Consider the following 17,788-nt stretch of genomic DNA (forward strand, 5'->3'; position numbering starts at 1 on the left):
TCCTGGCTCTCCTGCCATCTCTCTGTATTGGAGTCTATTCCATATTCCTTACATACAGGAGGAGACTGCTGACCCCGCGGTGATGTCTAAGCTTCTCCCTCCCCCTCCTTCCCCCAGGCGTCACGACCACATTCACATCCAAAGCCGGAAAGTGCAGGAGCCGGTTATCTCCGTCTGTCATACACATGTACTAGGGGCAGAGTGTCCTCCCCACTCACTGTAGTGACTCACTGCTGCCCCCTGCTGCCGGGGGGACTGGCTGCACCCAGACATGTGACTGCGGGGTAAGTGATGAAGGTAATTAGTAGCCGAGACGTCTCACCTTATCCAGACTCTCCAGGACCTTCTCCTCCCCCTCCTGCAGCTCTCAGTCCTCAGAGGTCCCTGCAGACTGTGACACTAACTATAGGTTATTGTCTAGGGCAGTGGTGGAGAACCTATGGCACGGGTGTCAGAGGTGGCACACGGAGCCCTCTCTATGGGCACCCGCCATCACCCCAGCACAGACTTCGCTAGACAGGACTCAAGGCCTCTTGCAGTCCCAGGCAGCCCAGGACCCCAGAAGGAAGCTACAATAATAATCCAAACTTCTTCTCCTTACTTCTCCTGTATTGGTGTCCTCAGGGGCCTATACAATTTAAACCTGTAACAGAGCAGGGAGTAAGAAGTTACTGCTTAAATGGTTGAATCTGCACTTTGCGAAAATATGTGGGTTTCGGTCGTAGTTTGGGAACTCTGCATCTAAAAGGTTCCCCATCACTGGTCTAGGGTGTCATCTGGGAGGTGTGGACCCATAGGGTGCCCCTGCTCAGGGGTGACACCTACAGGGGCTGCTAATTCTACAGACTTGTATCACAAGTTCAACACATTTCCCTTTATTAATGCAGAAAGCCCCTCGCAGACGATGCAGATGGGAAGTTTTTGGAGAAACCAAGTAATTTGAATATTAGCAGGTGCCTATAGGCCAAGATTCCTAAATTCCTAAAAATGGACCAATATTCAAATTGTGCTGGATTTATTGTGCATGACAATGGAATATTATGGAATTTCTCAAAAAAATGTTTAGAGGTGGAGGGAAGTAGGATTTTTGGGAGGTGTCAGTATAGATTCCCTGGACAGCTGGAATGAAAGGGGATTTGCCTAATATGAAACATTTTTAAAGAAAACTTTAATTTATGAATTTGGGAGATGATGGAGAGATCATGGGGAGGGGGTACGGGAACTGACAATTATAGGCAAAAGCACCAACACAAATATTATAGTTGATGTCATAGGGATGTGTTGAGTTGTGGATGGACCAATGTGGATCGTTAGTTTGTCCTTTCATGTTCTTCTCCCGTCTTTCCTCCAGTTTATCCCGGAATAAATCCACCAGCACCGGATCCATTTTCTAGAAGCTGTTGAGCAGAGTCTTGGCGCCGTCCACACCGGCCCCAAGTTCCTCCCTCCTCTCCGGCAGAACCATAGGACACGTGGTGATTATTCTGTGGGAGGAACAAGTAAATGTATGACAATATATGAGGAGCATCAGATACATGTGAGAAGTCTCCGGCCTCCTCCACCGGTTCTCCTCCTACTCCACTTCTCTGGGTCTGATCCATATAAGCCTCCTCTACCGGTTCTCCTCCTACTCCACTTCTCTGGGTCTGATCCATATAAGCCTCCTCCACCGGTTCTCCTCCTACTCCACTTCTCTGGGTCTGGTCCATATAAGCCTCCTGTGGAGATCGGTTAGAAGATGATTACGGTCTCTTGGACTTTCTGTGGAGAACCATTAGAAGATACATTAATAAATAATGAATTCTAGATCTGATCCAAACATCTGGTCTCCGGATCTTTCCCAGTTCCTGGTTTATCTTTTCCATTCGATAAGTTTTCTACATCTATAAATCCTCATAGTCCCGTTAGAATAGTCATTATTTTATTCCCTTTTCTGTCTATACAAGTGAGATCTTTGGGTGGAACATTAGAAATCTCTTGTTGCAGATAATGAATATTTAGTAGCATTAAAGGGAACCTGTCACCAGGAGACCCATTTTTAGCGCTCCCCCGGTCCCCACAGAGCATAGTACATACACTGCCAAAGTGTTTTTGTGTTAAAAATTGGTTTTACAGAAGATATGTTATATTGTACCTTTCATTAGCATCTGCCGTGTGACTAGGCAGTTGCCTTTTGGGAGTGGCTGGAAAGGAGCAGTCCCCCCCCCCCAACCTTGGGAAACTGCTCCTCCATGTGTCCTTTTCAAATATATGAATAACTCCCATCACTGGGCTTAGCGACGCCCCCTGCTCCTCTACAGCCAATCCCGAGTGAGGGGAGTTATTCATATATTTGAAAAGGTCACATGTTTCCCAAGGGTGGGGGGGGGGGGGACTGCTCCTTTCCAGCCCCTCCCATTTGGCAACTGCCTAGTCACACAGCAGATGCTAATGAAAGGTACAATATAACATATCTTCTGTAAAACCAATTTTTAACACAAAAACACTTTGGCAGTGTATGTCCTATGCTCTGTGGGGACTGGGGGAGTGCTAAAAATGGGTCTCCTGGTGACAGGTTCCCTTTAAATCATCAACCTGGGACATAAATCCTTATCTTGTGGGAATATATCTGGGGGAATTATTGATCACATTTCGTGTGGGATCCAGTTTTCTCTGGAAAATATGAGGGGGTGTGGTCTCTCCAGACCCACTGACCACAGCGCCCCCTTGTGTATGAATATGAGGGGGTGTGGTCTCCCCAGACCCACTGACCACAGCGCCCCCTTGTGTATGTATATGAGGGGGGGTGGTCTCCCCAGACCCACTGACCACAGCGCCCCCTTGTGTATGTATATGAGGGGGGGGTGGACTCTCCAGACCCACTGACCACAGCGCCCCCTTGTGTATGTATAGGAGGGGGTGTGGTCTCACCTTCATTAAAGACATAGCAGCCGATTTATCTCCAGATGTTTATTACAATATAAATATTTACAGTTTTTTAGTTTCTTTACAACAAAAATAAATACAATTATCTCTATAATATATATATACACCCCCCGCCCGGACCCCCCCCCCTAATTATCAGCCAAGAGGATCTGCCCCCCACTGGGCCTGTACCCAGAATCCTTCCAGGTGGTCTTCTGGGGAATTTTGATTGAACTGTGGGGCCCTCCACCCGGGGATCCAGAGAGGGGCCGCGGTCCTGAAGACAGCTCGGGGGGCCTGAGGAGACAGAATAAAAGAAACAACATTAATCATAGGAACTCATCTCGCTGTAACCCCCGAGATCGTCATCACCCTGCACCCCCACAGCGTCATCACCCTGCACCCCCACAGCGTCATCACCCCGCACCCCCCCCCCCCCCCCCCCCGAGATCGTCATCACCCTGCACCCCCGAGATCGTCATCACCCTGCACCCCCACAGCGTCATCACCCCATACCCCACCTCCCCCGGGGCGTCATCACCCCTCAGCTACAAGTGTCAGGTTAATCATTCCTCACCGGTATAGAGACTGGATCCTCCACATTGCGGCTCCCTGGTCTGGTGGGGGTAGTAGTCCCATCCTCTATACCGCTGTCTTCCCCACTCAGACTTGGTGATGATGGGACTGTGGAGCCGCCATCTTCTGGTGGTGGAGTGGAGGAAGTGACAGGACCGGGTCCAGATGACACCTTCTCCTCTCCTGCTCGATCCGGAAGACGCGGCTTCTTTGGATGGAAGCTCGCTACCGTATAAGGATAATTATCCTCACCCAATCTGTCCATAGAAAGAAATGTGAGACACGGTCATTAGTACCGGAAACATCCACCACCAGCCCTACTGAGTATTACAGGAGGAGGGACAACTCACCGGCAGGAGACCTCATAGGGATCGATCCACAGGGTCATCTCCTTGGGTAGGTCCAGGTCCTGGTAGCTGAGGCCACTATGGGCACAGGCCTCCAGGATGGTCTCCTCCCGGTCATGTCTGTTCACCCGGATACACCTGAAATAGGCAAATATTACACGTTAGAGAGAAGATCCTGATGGACCTGCATGAGGTCGTCTAGAGATGAGGATCCATGATGGGTTTTCTAGATATCCGGATGGATCTACAGACTATAAACATTGAAGAATTGTTTTGATTATAATGGTCCAATATATAAAAAGTTGGGAATATTTTCATCTCCCGATAGAACAATGGAGTCATTTATGTGAGAAGCTGATGGATCAATGTTGGAATTTTTAGAATTATTGCCAATAGACAAAACTGGGATTACTAAAAAGAACAATAATGGAACAATATAAAAACATTGGAGAATTTTTGAAAATGCCAAAACCCAATGTAGGAAATTCTCTAGAAGCGACTATGGAGCAGGATGACATTGTCAGAGATCAGTCAGAAAACCATTTGTAGTATTTTCCTGGACGCTGCGGCTCATATACAGGGAATTATTCCATTTATTCAATGAGCAAGTGAGGGAAACTTTTAGGCAAATTACTGATTTAGGAATTTTGGTAATGGATCTAAATGGGAGATTCTGATGGATGTTACCACATATCAGAGCAGTGCGTTGCCTGTAGGCCTGGCCTCTCATTGGCTTCTCCGGGTACCAGTGTCCAGTGTATTTTTTGGAGAGTATTTCTAACACCTTGTCTCCGAATATATTGATCTTCATTGGGTCCAGTTTTTGGAATCTGTTGGCCAGAGTCTTAATATAACCAACCCCGGCCAACAGCTCCTCTCTCATCTCCAGGGGGACGAATGTATATGAGGCCATTATATCTATGGGGGGAAACAAGAACAGGTCAACTTTTAGTAAGAAAAATAAATCTCTATAAGATATTGGGGGGGGGGGGGAGTTAGAAAGATGGAGGAGATATGGGAAGAGCAGCAACAAGACCGGATACAGGAAAGACCCCGAGCTCCTCTATACAAAGAGAAATAGGGAGCGCCCTAAAAACTGCGGAGAGAGAGAAGAGATGGATAGGAGAAGGTCCTGGCAGCGCAAGGTGAACCTTACAAGGTTGGGGGCCACAAGTCCGGGCTTGGACCTTACATATGTACAAATGGAGGAGGCAGCGCTCCCAGCAATCCAGAAAATACTTCCATGTGCAGACACAATGGGGCACATTTACTTACCCGGTCCAGTCGCGATCCAGCGGCGCGTTCTCTGCACTGGATTCGGGTCCGGCCGGGATTTAATAAGGTAGTTCCTCCGCCGTCCACCAGGTGGCGCTGCTGCGCTGAAAAGCATTTTAACGCGCCGGAATTCACCGAGGCCGTCTGAGTGAAGGTAAGCGGGTCCCCAGCGACACATTTTCGGTTCTTAAATGCGGCGGTTTTTCCGAATACGTCGGGTTTTCGTTCGGCCACGCCCCCCGATTTCCGTCGCGCGCATGCCGGCGCCGATGCGCCACAATCCGATCGCGTGCGCCAAAATCCCGGGGCAATTCAGGTACAATCGGCGCAAATCGGAAATATTCGGGTAACACGTCGGGAAAACGCGAATCGGGCCCTTAGTAAATGACCCCCAATGTTCCAGAACTTTCTTCATAGATAATTGGTGGATGGAAATGACAAGTTATACATATATATAAATAACTGGTGGATTATTCACCCAGAGAGCGAGAGTGCAGGCCCCGGATACTAGAGCGAGGGGCCCAGGCCCCGGATACTAGAGCGAGGGGCCCAGGCCCCGGATACTAGAGCGAGGGGCCCCGGATACTAGAGCGAGGGGCCCAGGCCCCGGATACTAAAGTGGTACCAAGACTGAGATACAGAGAGACAGAGATGAGAGATAGATAGAGGATGGAGAGAGATGAGATGTACAGATAACATTGAAATGAATGAAATTAAGAAACCAAAATAGAAAAAAAAATATATATATATATATATATATATATATATATATATATATATATAAACAAAAATGTTGTTCCCCTTCCCTATGGGATGTCGGGATATATGGAAAGATAGGAGATTGGGGGTCATTAGCTGTGAGTATATTTTTTTGTCTTTGTCGTTTTGGCTCTTTGTGAAATGCAGGTTTTTTTAGCCTTATTAGGCGCAAGTTTTAAAAAAGATGCAATTTGTTGCACAAATCCCTCCATTGCCTTTTCGAAGTGCGGTCAGGACTGGCGTATTCTTACGAAATTATTTGTACCCATATAGGGGCAGTAGTAATAAATCAGGTGCAAACATCTGTAAAGAGGCAAACATGGAGCATAACATTCCAAAAAGGAGCAAAATCGGCACAAAACAGCCAATACACAGCAAAAAGGGGCAAAAACACAAACCACAAGGGAAAGAAATGATAAATGACCCCCATAGAGATGGAGATGAGATTCATTTACAACTTATAATATAAATCACATGTAAGAAAGTAAAATAGAGGAAAGCAGAGATAAGATGATGATGAGATGATGATGGATGTGAGAGAAGAAGGAAAGATCCTCATTACAGACAAATAAGGGAAAAGCTAAAGCTCCAAAAGTAAGAAAGTAAAGTATAAGAAATAGATAAAACCTGTAGAGAACCTTCCATGGTCTGCAGTGAGACCTGAGGTGCCTGGGGGTCACTTACCTTACAGGTGATGGTGGAGGTAGGTGTGCGCTGTGCAGGGTCTTCACCACGAGTGATGGAGGAGGGAGGCAGGAGCCGGCTTATATCAGGGCAGGGGGCAGAGGGCGGGGCCTACACTGCGTCATCCATATCACATGTCTATTCACTGACTACAGGCCACGCCCACAACATCCCATCATACAGGGGTCCCTACAACCCCTGCCCCCCCCCCTCCAAGACTGGAGACTCACCTGTCTGATATCTACTGTATTATATCTATCTACATCATATCTATCATCTATCTACCTCATAGTTACTAATAACCAGAGAGAAGCGGCTCCAGGAGCGGAGGCCGCTATCCAGGACATGATCCACCTGTAATAACCCAGAAATATGATCCCAGGAGCTTTATAAAGTGATAATATGAAGGTTTATGCCTCGTGTCTCTCTGGTATCTAGAGTCGCACAGTGTGAACAGTCTCCTAAGAAGCGGGGGGGGGGGGGGGGGCAGCGGATACAATGTATCTCCGGTCTCTTCTATTCTATAGATCTCCTGCATCTTCTCTCCATCTCACATCTAACATTCACAATATGGAAGCAGCAATAAAGTGACTTCTCCATCTATTATATATATAACTATCTGACTATATGAAGATTATTATTATTAACCCCTCAGTGAGGCGCCCTGAAAAGCCTCTAATGGCTGCAGCATTTTTAGTGAATTTTCATACACAGGCATCTAAGGGCCAGAACTTTTTTTGTTCGCTACCTAAATCATTTTTGTGGAGTTTTACGGGTCACAAAGCAAGTAAAAAACATAATAAAAATCAAGATTTTTTTTCATTCTATATTTTCTTTGTGGTTAATTGAAAAAAAAATGCTTAGTATCTATATGTATATACACTTTTTTTCATTTTCATAATTATTAATTTATTAATAATTATTTATTAATGAATTTCCTATTTTTTTTAATATATATATTAGAATTTGTCTCGGGGACATGGGGGCAGATATTTTTTGTAGTGTAGGAGCGGAGTTTTGTATTTTTATTTATGATTTGTTTTTTTACAAGTTTTCCCTGTACATCTATAAGAGCCCCAGTTACAGGTGGAAGCGACCCCCCTGTGAGGCTGTTGTGGGTCACAGCTGTACTGGTTCTGATCAGACCCAACAGGTCTGATTAACCCCTTTAGACCTGAAGCGCGATGCAGTGAGGAATGGAGAAGGGAGAAGCAGCAATAAACCTCATCTCCCTCCTCGGATAGCGAGGACTCCGGATCTGCGCCCACTGAGGTCCGAGACGAAATAATGTGGAGTAACAGCGCCCCCCTAGATCTGATCTAAATTACTGCATTATACTGGGTTTTAGGACCTGTGGTCACATGTTCCTGGCGGTAGGTCCATAATTGCAGGAGGTGGTTCTCCCTCAGTAGTTCCCCCCTGTTGTGATATCGGACCCACTGACCACAGCGCCCCCTTGTGTATATATAAGAGGAGGGGCTGTGGTCTCACCTTCATTAGAGACAGAGGAGAAGATTTATCTCCAGATTTTTATTACAAAATAATTATTTTACAGTTTTTGTGTCTAAAAAAAAGTAAATACAGTGATCGCTCTATATGTGCACCCCCCATAATCATCAGCCATGGGGATCTGCACCCCGGTGTCTGTAGCCAGGAGCCTTGCTAGAGAAGATCCTGATGGACCTGCATGAGGTCGTCTAGAGATGAGGATCCAGGATGGGTTTTCTAGAGATCCGGATGGATCTACAGACTATAAACATTGAAGAATTGTTTTGATGATAATGGTCCAATACATAAAAAGTTGGGAATATTTTCATCTTCCGATAGAACAATGGAGTCATTTATGTGAGAAGCTGATGGAATTTTTAGAGTTATTGCCAATAGACACAAAATGGGAACATTAAAAAGAATAATAATGGATGGAGATATAATAGTAGGAAAAAGCCGCCGCCCAGAAGTAACAATGTGACATAATAAGTGTCCGGTTATGGAACAAGAGAAACATTTGTTACATTTTGGAGAACGGCTTTTCCTACTATAATAGAGGATAGACAGGACATGGATATAGAGAGAGGAGATGTAGAGATAGTAGTCTGGAGCCGCTCAGGTAAGTAGGTAGAGTATATACCATTATATACATATGTACTAAAAAGAAAAATAGCAGCGCTCCAATGAAAGTGAAAGAGGTCGGATACTTTATTTACCATCAGAACCATTTCGGGCCCAGGTAGCCGGATCCTTCTTCTAGCGAGAGAACGTTACAAACAAGCAAGAATATATATAGCATAAAAGCAACATGGCCTCCATGTCATGTGATCCGAATCATGTGACTCCTCCATGTCATGTGATCCGAATCATGTGACTCCTCCATGTCATGTGATCCGAATCATGTGACTCATCCATGTCATGTGATCCGAATCATGTGACTCCTCCATGTCATGTGATCCGAATCATGTGACTCCTCCATGTCATGTGATGCGAATCATGTGACTTCATAAAACACCATAGTTGTATATACATAACATCGCACGATCAGTGATACATAATCTGATTTGTTAAAAAAACTGGTGAATAAATAACACGACCCAAAGTTATATGAAGTTATTTTTTCATTACACAAAATTCATCTGTCCACAAATGACCAATATATGGGGGTCACCTGGTGCGATGTAACACCTGTGTATAGTTCTCCTCTAGTACATGCACCGCTCACATGGGATCCTGGAAAACTGCAGGACATCAGCGACTGTGGCCTAATGCCATACCTCCCAACATTTGTAATAGGGAAAGAGGGACAAAATGGCGGCAAGCGTAGCGCTCTCCCTAAGCCACACCCCCAATCACTCCCTGACCACGCCCCAAATTTTAACCGTATTATTATAATATAAATCATCTCAATAATAAAAAAAATGTTTTTTCCTGACTTGGAACTGAACATAGAACCTGCAGTGACCATGAACAATAACAACACAGCGCCTCCACTAACTGAGCTATGATCTCAGTGATTATTCAGTCGAGGAATTTTGGTAACTAAGAACTGTCACTGCTACTGTTACACTGTGACACAGATGATTTAATGCCTTGGTATATAGAGAGGGATCTTAATCAGAGATTATTGTAATTATTGAGACTACTATTATTATTATTGAGATGATTATTATTATTTTTACTATTACTAATAATCGTCTCCATAATAATAAAAATAATAATATTTATAATAATAATAATTGTCTCAATTATTACAATAATAACCCCTGAGAATATCATTAGCTACACAGTCACAGGGCTTATAGCTCAGTGGATTGAGGCTCCTGTCTCTAATGCAGAGGGTCTAGAGTTTGAATCCCAGACTGGGCATATATTTATTTAATTAAGCAAAGAGCTTGTGTCTGGGGAAGCCCTGGAGACCAAATATGGAGAGATGCTGATCTGAAACTGATGACGTGGTCCCTGCTCTCCGCTAACCCGACACGTCTCTCCAAAGGATTCCCTGCCCGATGTCTGTAGAAGCCATTCTATAGTTCAGGCTTTGAAAGTATTTACTATGCGGGGGCGGGACCTGGGGGGAAATCCGGGACAATCTGACAGCTGCCCGTGACGTGGGGCAGAGGTAAGAAAAACGGGACTTTCCTGGCAAAATCGGGACGGTTGGGAGCTATGCCTAATGTGCAGCCGAAAATACACAACAGATGGCGCCAGCGGGAGACATGAGGTGCAGGATATACGTCACCTCCCTGCCGCCATCTTACTACAGGGGAGGCCGCCATTCATGTATCTTATATACAGGTAAATATGCAACAGCCAAAATATAATATATAGTGTGACAGGTAAGGACTAGCACATGGGGACCACCATGTATAGCGCAATGACTTATGGGGTTTTGGAGTTGATAGATATAAATACAGGGGGGGCAATTAATTGTTCCCTGTGGTCACATGAGAAAGTGGAATGTTTTCAGATGTAATACCTGGTGCCCCCCTTCATCATACCCCTCTTATTATGCCCCCATATATAATGCCCCATCTCCTTGTGCCCTCATTTATACTGCCCCCTCTTATAATGCCCTCTTTGTTTTTTAATGTCACCCCCTCATGTAGCATTAGGACGCCCAGCGCTGGCGGGTGGTGCCGTCCTCACGTTGCCTGCGCTGGGAGCGGTGCTGCCCCTAGTGGCAGAGCAGGGAGTGTATTACTGCACACAAGCCGCGATCACTACTGCTGTACAGCACCAGCTCATGTCCTGCCACCAATGTCCCCGCGTGACCACCCACAACAATAGTGCCGAATACTCCCTGTGCCGGATGTGACCTGCGGCTGCACAATGCCCGATCCTGCTCTAGGCATATGTTATGTATATGTGTAAGGCGGAGGAACAGCGCCCTCTAGATCTCATCTGAATTACTGCATTGTAATGTGTTTTAGGACCTGTGGTCACATGTTCCTGGTGGCAGGTCCTAAATTGCAGGAGGAGCTTCTCCCTCAGTTGTGGCTATAACCCCCCCCACCCCCCAACCGTGATCTCCCCAGACCCACTGATCACAGCACCCCCTTGTTTATGTATATGAGGGGTGTGGTCTCCTCAGACCCACTGACCACAGCGCCCCCTTGTGTATGTATATAAGGGGGTGTGGTCTCCCCAGACCCACTGATCACAGCGCCCCCTTGTGTATGTATATGAGGGGGTGTGGTCTCCTCAGACCCAATGACCCCAGTGCCCCCTTGTGTATGTATATGAGGGGGTGTGGTCTCCCCAGACCCACTGACCACAGCGCCCCCTTGTTTATGTATATGAGGGGTGTGGTCTCCCCAGACACACTGACCATAGCGGTCCCTTGTGTATGTATATGAGGGGGTGTGGTCCCCCCAGACCCACTGACCACAGCGCCCCCTTGTGTATGTATATGAGGGGGTGTGGTCTCCCAAGACCCACTGACCACAGCGCCCCCTTGTGTATGTATATGAGGGGGTGTGGTCCCCCCAGACCCACTGACCACAGCGCCCCCTTGTGTATGTATATGAGGGGGTGTGGTCTCCCCAGACCCACTGACCACAGCGCCCCCTTGTGTATGTATATGAGGGGGTGTGGTCCCCCCAGACCCACTGACCACAGCGCCCCCTTGTGTATGTATATGAGGGGGTGTGGTCTCCAAAGACCCACTGACCACAGCGCCCCCATGTGTATGTATATGAGGGGGGGTGGACTCTCCAGACCCACTGAGCACAGCGCCCCCTTGTGTATGTATATAAGGGGGTGTGGTCTCTCTAGACCTACTGACCACAGCGCCCCCTTGTGTATGTATATGAGGGGGTGTGGTCTCCCCAGACCCACTGACCACAGCGCCCCCTTGTGAATGTATATGAGGGGTGTGGTCTCCCCAGACCCACTGACCACAGCGCCCCCTTGTGAATGTATATGAGGGGTGTGGTCTCCCCAGACCCACTGACCACAGCGCCCCCTTGTGTATGAATATGAGGGGGTGTGGTCTCCTCAGACCCACTGACCACAGCGCCCCCTTGTGTATGAATATGAGGGGGTGTGGTCTCCCCAGACCCACTGACCACAGCGCCCCCTTGTGTATGTATATGAGGGGGTGTGGTCTAAAAAGACCCAATGACCCCAGTGCCCCCTTGTGTATGTATATGAGGGGGTGTGGTCTCCCCAGAACCTCTGACCACAGCGCCCCCTTGTTTATGTATATGAGGGGTGTGGTCTCCTCAGACCCACTGACCACAGCGCCCCCTTGTGTATGAATATGAGGGGGTGTGGTCTCCCCATACCCACTGACCACAGCGCCCCCTTGTGTATGTATATGAGGGGGTGTGGTCTCCCCCAGACCCACTGACCACAGCGCCCCCTTGTGTATGTGTATGAGGGGATGTGGTCTCCAAAGACCCACTGACCACAGCGCCCCCATGTGTATGTATATGAGGGTAGGTGGACTCTCCAGACCCACTGAGCACAGCGCCCCCTTGTGTATGTATATAAGGGCGTGTGGTCTCTCTAGACCTACTGACCACAGCGCCCCCTTGTGTATGTATATGAGGGGGTGTGGTCTCCCCAGACCCACTGACCACAGCGCCCCCTTGTGTATGTATATGAGGGGTGTGGTTTCCCCAGACCCACTGACCACAGCGCCCCCTTGTGAATGTATATGAGGGGTGTGGTCTCCCCAGACCCACTGACCACAGCGCCCCCTTGTGTATGAATATGAGGGGGTGTGGTCTCCTCAGGCCCACTGACCACAGCGCCCCCTTGTGTATGAATATGAGGGGGTGTGGTCTCCCCAGACCCACTGACCACAGCGCCCCCTTGTGTATGTATATGAGGGGGTGTGGTCTCCAAAGGCCCAATGACCCCAGTGCCCCCTTGTGTATGTATATGAGGGGGTGTGGTCTCCCCAGACCCACTGACCACAGCGCCCCCTTGTGTATGTATATGAGGGGTGTGGTCTCCTCAGACCCACTGACCACAGCACTCCCTTGTGTATGTATATGAGGGGGTGTGGTCTCCCCAGACCCACTGACCACAGCGCCCCCTTGTGTATGTATATGAGGGGGTGTGGTCTCCAAAGACCCACTGACCACAGCGCCCCTTGTGTATGTATATGAGGGGGTGTGGTCTTCAAAGACCCACTGACCACAGCGCCCCCTTGTGTATGTATATGAGGGGGTGTGGTCTCCTCAGATCCACTGACCACAGCGCCCCCTTGTGTATGTATATGAGGGGGTGTGGTCTCCAAAGGCCCAATGACCCTAGTGCCCCCTTGTGTATGTATATGAGGGGGTGTGGTCTCCCCAGACCCACTGACCACAGCGCCCCCTTGTGTATGTATATGAGGGGTGTGGTCTCCTCAGACCCACTGACCACAGCACTCCCTTGTGTATGTATATGAGGGGGTGTTGTCTCCCCAGACCCACTGACCACAGCGCCCCCTTGTGTATGTAAATGAGGGGGTGTGGTCTCCAAAGACCCACTGACCACAGCGCCCCTTGTGTATGTATATGAGGGGGTGTGGTCTTCAAAGACCCACTGACCACAGCGCCCCCTTGTGTATGTATATGAGGGGGTGTGGTCTCCTCAGATCCACTGACCACAGCGCCCCCTTGTGTATGTATATGAGGGGGTGTGGTCTCCAAAGGCCGAATGACCCCAGTGCCCCCTTGTGTATGTATATGAGGGGGTGTGGTCTCCCCAGACCCACTGACCACAGCGCCCCCTTGTGTATGTATATGAGGGGTGTGGTCTCCTCAGACCCACTGACCACAGCACTCCCTTGTGTATGTATATGAGGGGGTGTGGTATCCCCAGACCCACTGACCACAGCGCCCCCTTGTGTATGTATATGAGGGGGTGTGGTCTCCAAAGACCCACAGACCACAGCGCCCCTTGTGTATGTATATGAGGGGGTGTGGTCTTCAAAGACCCACTGACCACAGCGCCCCCTTGTGTATGTATATGAGGGGGTGTGGTCTCCTCAGATCCACTGACCACAGCGCCCCCTTGTGTATGTATATGAGGGGGTGTGGTCTCCAAAGGCCCAATGACCCCAGTGCCCCCTTGTGTATGTATATGAGGGGGTGTGGTCTCCCCAGACCCACTGACCACAGCGCCCCCTTGTGTATGTATATGAGGGGTGTGGTCTCCTCAGACCCACTGACCACAGCACTCCCTTGTGTATGTATATGAGGGGGTGTTGTCTCCCCAGACCCACTGACCACAGCGCCCCCTTGTGTATGTAAATGAGGGGGTGTGGTCTCCAAAGACCCACTGACCACAGCGCCCCTTGTGTATGTATATGAGGGGGTGTGGTCTTCAAAGACCCACTGACCACAGCGCCCCCTTGTGTATGTATATGAGGGGGTGTGGTCTCCTCAGATCCACTGACCACAGCGCCCCCTTGTGTATGTATATGAGGGGGTGTGGTCTCCAAAGGCCGAATGACCCCAGTGCCCCCTTGTGTATGTATATGAGGGGGTGTGGTCTCCCCAGACCCACTGACCACAGCGCCCCCTTGTGTATGTATATGAGGGGTGTGGTCTCCTCAGACCCACTGACCACAGCACTCCCTTGTGTATGTATATGAGGGGGTGTGGTCTCCCCAGACCCACTGACCACAGCGCCCCCTTGTGTATGTATATGAGGGGGTGTGGTCTCCAAAGACCCACAGACCACAGCGCCCCTTGTGTATGTATATGAGGGGGTGTGGTCTTCAAAGACCCACTGACCACAGCGCCCCCTTGTGTATGTATATGAGGGGGTGTGGTCTCCTCAGATCCACTGACCACAGCGCCCCCTTGTGTATGTATATGAGGGGGTGTGGTCTCCAAAGGCCCAATGACCCCAGTGCCCCCTTGTGTATGTATATGAGGGGGTGTGGTCTCCCCAGACCCACTGACCACAGCGCCCCCTTGTGTATGTATATGAGGGGTGTGGTCTCCTCAGACCCACTGACCACAGCACTCCCTTGTGTATGTATATGAGGGGGTGTGGTCTCCCCAGACCCACTGACCACAGCGCCCCCTTGTGTATGTATATGAGGGGGTGTGGTCTCCAAAGACCCACTGACCACAGCGCCCCTTGTGTATGTATATGAGGGGGTGTGGTCTTCAAAGACCCACTGACCACAGCGCCCCCTTGTGTATGTATATGAGGGGGTGTGGTCTCCTCAGATCCACTGACCACAGCGCCCCCTTGTGTATGTATATGAGGGGGTGTGGTCTCCCCAGACCCACTGACCACAGCTCCCCCTTGTTTATGTATATGAGGGGGTGTGGTCTCCAAAGACCCACTGACCACAGCGCCCCCTTGTGTATGTATATGAGGGGGTGTGGTCTCCCCAAACCCACTGACCACAGCGCCCCCTTGTGTATGTATATGAGGGGGTGTGGTCTCCTCAGATCCAGTGACCACAGCGCCCCCTTGTGTATGTATATGAGGGGGTGTGGTCTCCCCAGACCCACTGACCACAGCGCCCCCTTGTGTATGTATAGGAGGGGGTGTGGTCTCACCTTCATTAAAGACATAGCAGCCGATTTATCTCCAGATGTTTATTACAATATAAAAGTTTACAGTTTTTTAGCTTCTTTACGAAAAAAATAAATAAAATCATCTCTATAATATATATATACACCCCCCGCCCGGAACCACCCTAAATAATTATCAGCCAAGAGGATCTGCTACCCACACCTCCTGTGCCCAGAATCCTTGCCGATGGTCTTCAGGGGAATTTTGATAGAACTGTGGGGCCCTCCACCCGGGGATCCAGAGGGGGGCCGCGGTCCTGAAGACAGCTCGGGGGGCCTGAGGAGACAGAATAAAAGAAACAACATCAATCATAGGAACTCATCTCGCTGTAACCCCCGAGATCGTCATCACCCTGCACCCCCCCGGCGTCATCACCCCTCAGCTACAAGTGTCAGGTTAATCATTCCTCACCGGTATAGGGACTGGGTCGTCCACATTGCGGCTCCCTGGTCTGGTGGGGGTAGTAGTCCCATCCTCTATACCGCTGTCTTCCCCACTCAGACTCGGTGATGATGGGACTGTGGCGCCGCCATCTTCTGGTGGTGGGGTGGAGGAAGTGACAGGACCGGGTCCAGATGACACCTTCTCCTCTCCTGCTCGATCGGGAAGACGCGGCTTCTTTGGGTGGAAGCTCGCTACTGTATAAGGATAATTATCCTCACCCAATCTGTCCATAGAAAGAAATGTGAGACACGGTCATTGGTACCGGAAACATCCACCACCAGCCCTACTGAGTATTACAGGAGGAGGGACAACTCACCGGCAGGAGACCTCATAGGGATCGATCCACAGGGTCATCTCCTTGGGGAGGGCCAGGTCCTGGTAGCTGAGGCCACTATGGGCACAGGCCTCCAGGATGGTCTCCTCCCGGTCATGTCTGTTCACCCGGATACACCTGAAATAGGCAAATATTACACGTTAGAGAGAAGATCCTGATGGACCTGCATGAGGTCGTCTAGAGATGAGGATCCATGATGGGTTTTCTAGATATCCGGATACATCTATATGGAGTTATCGAAAGATGTGATGGTGGGAAATTTATGGACATACAAAGTAATGAGGAAAATAAATGGCAAAATGCTGAAATACAGAAATATTCTACACCTGGACATGGATATAAAACATCTCCCAATAGAACAATGGAGTCATTTATGTGAGAAGCTGATGGATCAATGTTGGAATTTTTCGAATTATGTCCAGTAGACAAAACTGGGATTACTAAAAAGAATTATAATGGAACAATATAAAAACATTGGAGAATTTTTGAAAATGCCAAAACCCAATGTAGGAAATTCTCTAGAAGCGACTATGGAGCAGGATGACATTGTCAGAGATCAGTCAGAAAACCATTTGTAGTATTTTCCTGGACGCTGCTGCTCATATACCGGGAATTATTCCATTTATTCAATGAGCAAGTGAGGGAAACTTTTAGGCAAATTACTGATTTAGGAATTTTGATAACTGATCTAAATGGGAGATTCTGATGGATCAATTCTGGAATGATGTTACCACATATCAGAGCAGTGCGTTACCTGTAGGCCTGACCTCTCATTGGCTTCTCCGGGTACCAGTGTCCAGTGTATTTTTTGGAAAGTATTTCTAAGACCTTGTCTCCGAATATATTGATCTTCATTGGGTCCAGTTTTTGGAATCTGTTGGCCAGAGTCTTAATATAACCAACCCCGGCCATCAGCTCCTCTCTCATCTCCAGGGGGACGAATGTATATGAGGCCATTATATCTATGGGAGGAAACAAGAACAGGTCAACTTTTAGTAAGAAAAATAAATCTCTATAAGATAGTGGGGGGGGGGTGGGGGAGTTAGAAAGATGGAGGAGATATGGGAAGAGCAGCAACAAGACCGGATACAGGAAAGACCCCGAGCTCCTCTATACAAAGAGAAATAGACAGCCAGAGAGCGAGAGCCCAACCCCAATAGTAGAGCGAGAGCCCAACCCCAATAGTAGAGCGAGAACCCAACCCCAATAGTAGAGCGAGAGCCCAAACCCCAATAGTAGAGCGAGAGCCCAACCCCAATAGTAGAGCGAGAGCCCAACCCCAATAGTAGAGCGAGAGCCCAACCCCAATAGTAGAGCGAGAGCCCAACCCCAATAGTAGAGCGAGAGCCCAACCCCAATAGTAGAGCGAGAGCCCAACCCCAATAGTAGAGCGAGAGCCCAACCCCAATAGTAGAGCGAGAGCCCAACCCCAGTAGTAGAG

At 48.7% G+C, this 17,788-nt stretch overlaps 2 protein-coding genes across 2 annotated transcripts; both read right to left on the minus strand.

Moving 5' to 3' along the window:
- Positions 1 to 1,731: 1,731 nt before the first annotated feature.
- Positions 1,732 to 4,710, minus strand: LOC140065257 (protein BTG4-like). Its single transcript, XM_072112855.1, has 5 exons — positions 4,538 to 4,710; positions 3,831 to 3,965; positions 3,482 to 3,737; positions 3,097 to 3,201; positions 1,732 to 1,761 (listed from the first exon to the last, which is right to left on the minus strand). The coding sequence occupies exons 1-5, from the start codon at positions 4,708 to 4,710 to the stop codon at positions 1,732 to 1,734; spliced, it is 699 nt and encodes a 232-aa protein (XP_071968956.1).
- A 10,994-nt stretch (positions 4,711 to 15,704) lies between these two features.
- On the minus strand, positions 15,705 to 17,274 carry LOC140065258 (maternal B9.10 protein-like). The gene is made up of 4 exons (XM_072112856.1): positions 17,102 to 17,274; positions 16,330 to 16,464; positions 15,981 to 16,236; positions 15,705 to 15,845 (listed from the first exon to the last, which is right to left on the minus strand). Exons 1-4 carry the CDS (start codon positions 17,272 to 17,274, stop codon positions 15,705 to 15,707), a joined length of 705 nt encoding a protein of 234 aa, XP_071968957.1.
- Between the last annotated feature and the right edge of the window lie 514 nt (positions 17,275 to 17,788).

The sequence above is a fragment of the Engystomops pustulosus genome, chromosome 6, assembly GCF_040894005.1.
Source record: "Engystomops pustulosus chromosome 6, aEngPut4.maternal, whole genome shotgun sequence".
Lineage (NCBI taxonomy): Eukaryota > Metazoa > Chordata > Amphibia > Anura > Leptodactylidae > Engystomops > Engystomops pustulosus.

Excerpts from the sequence above, each read along its gene's own strand:
- LOC140065258 (XM_072112856.1), bottom strand. The coding sequence starts at position 17,274 with ATGAGAGAGGAGCTGATGGCCGGGGTTGGTTATATTAAGACTCTGGCC. Across the intron at positions 16,237-16,329 it reads CCCTATGAGGTCTCCTGCCG|ATTGGGTGAGGATAATTATC; the intron begins GTGAGTTGTCCC and ends TTCTATGGACAG. Across the intron at positions 15,846-15,980 it reads ACGACCCAGTCCCTATACCG|GCCCCCCGAGCTGTCTTCAG; the intron begins GTGAGGAATGAT and ends CTGTCTCCTCAG.
- LOC140065257 (XM_072112855.1), bottom strand. The coding sequence starts at position 4,710 with ATGAGAGAGGAGCTGTTGGCCGGGGTTGGTTATATTAAGACTCTGGCC. Across the intron at positions 3,966-4,537 it reads ATGAGAGGCCAGGCCTACAG|GTGTATCCGGGTGAACAGAC; the intron begins GCAACGCACTGC and ends TGCCTATTTCAG. Across the intron at positions 3,202-3,481 it reads AGGATCCAGTCTCTATACCG|GCCCCCCGAGCTGTCTTCAG; the intron begins GTGAGGAATGAT and ends CTGTCTCCTCAG.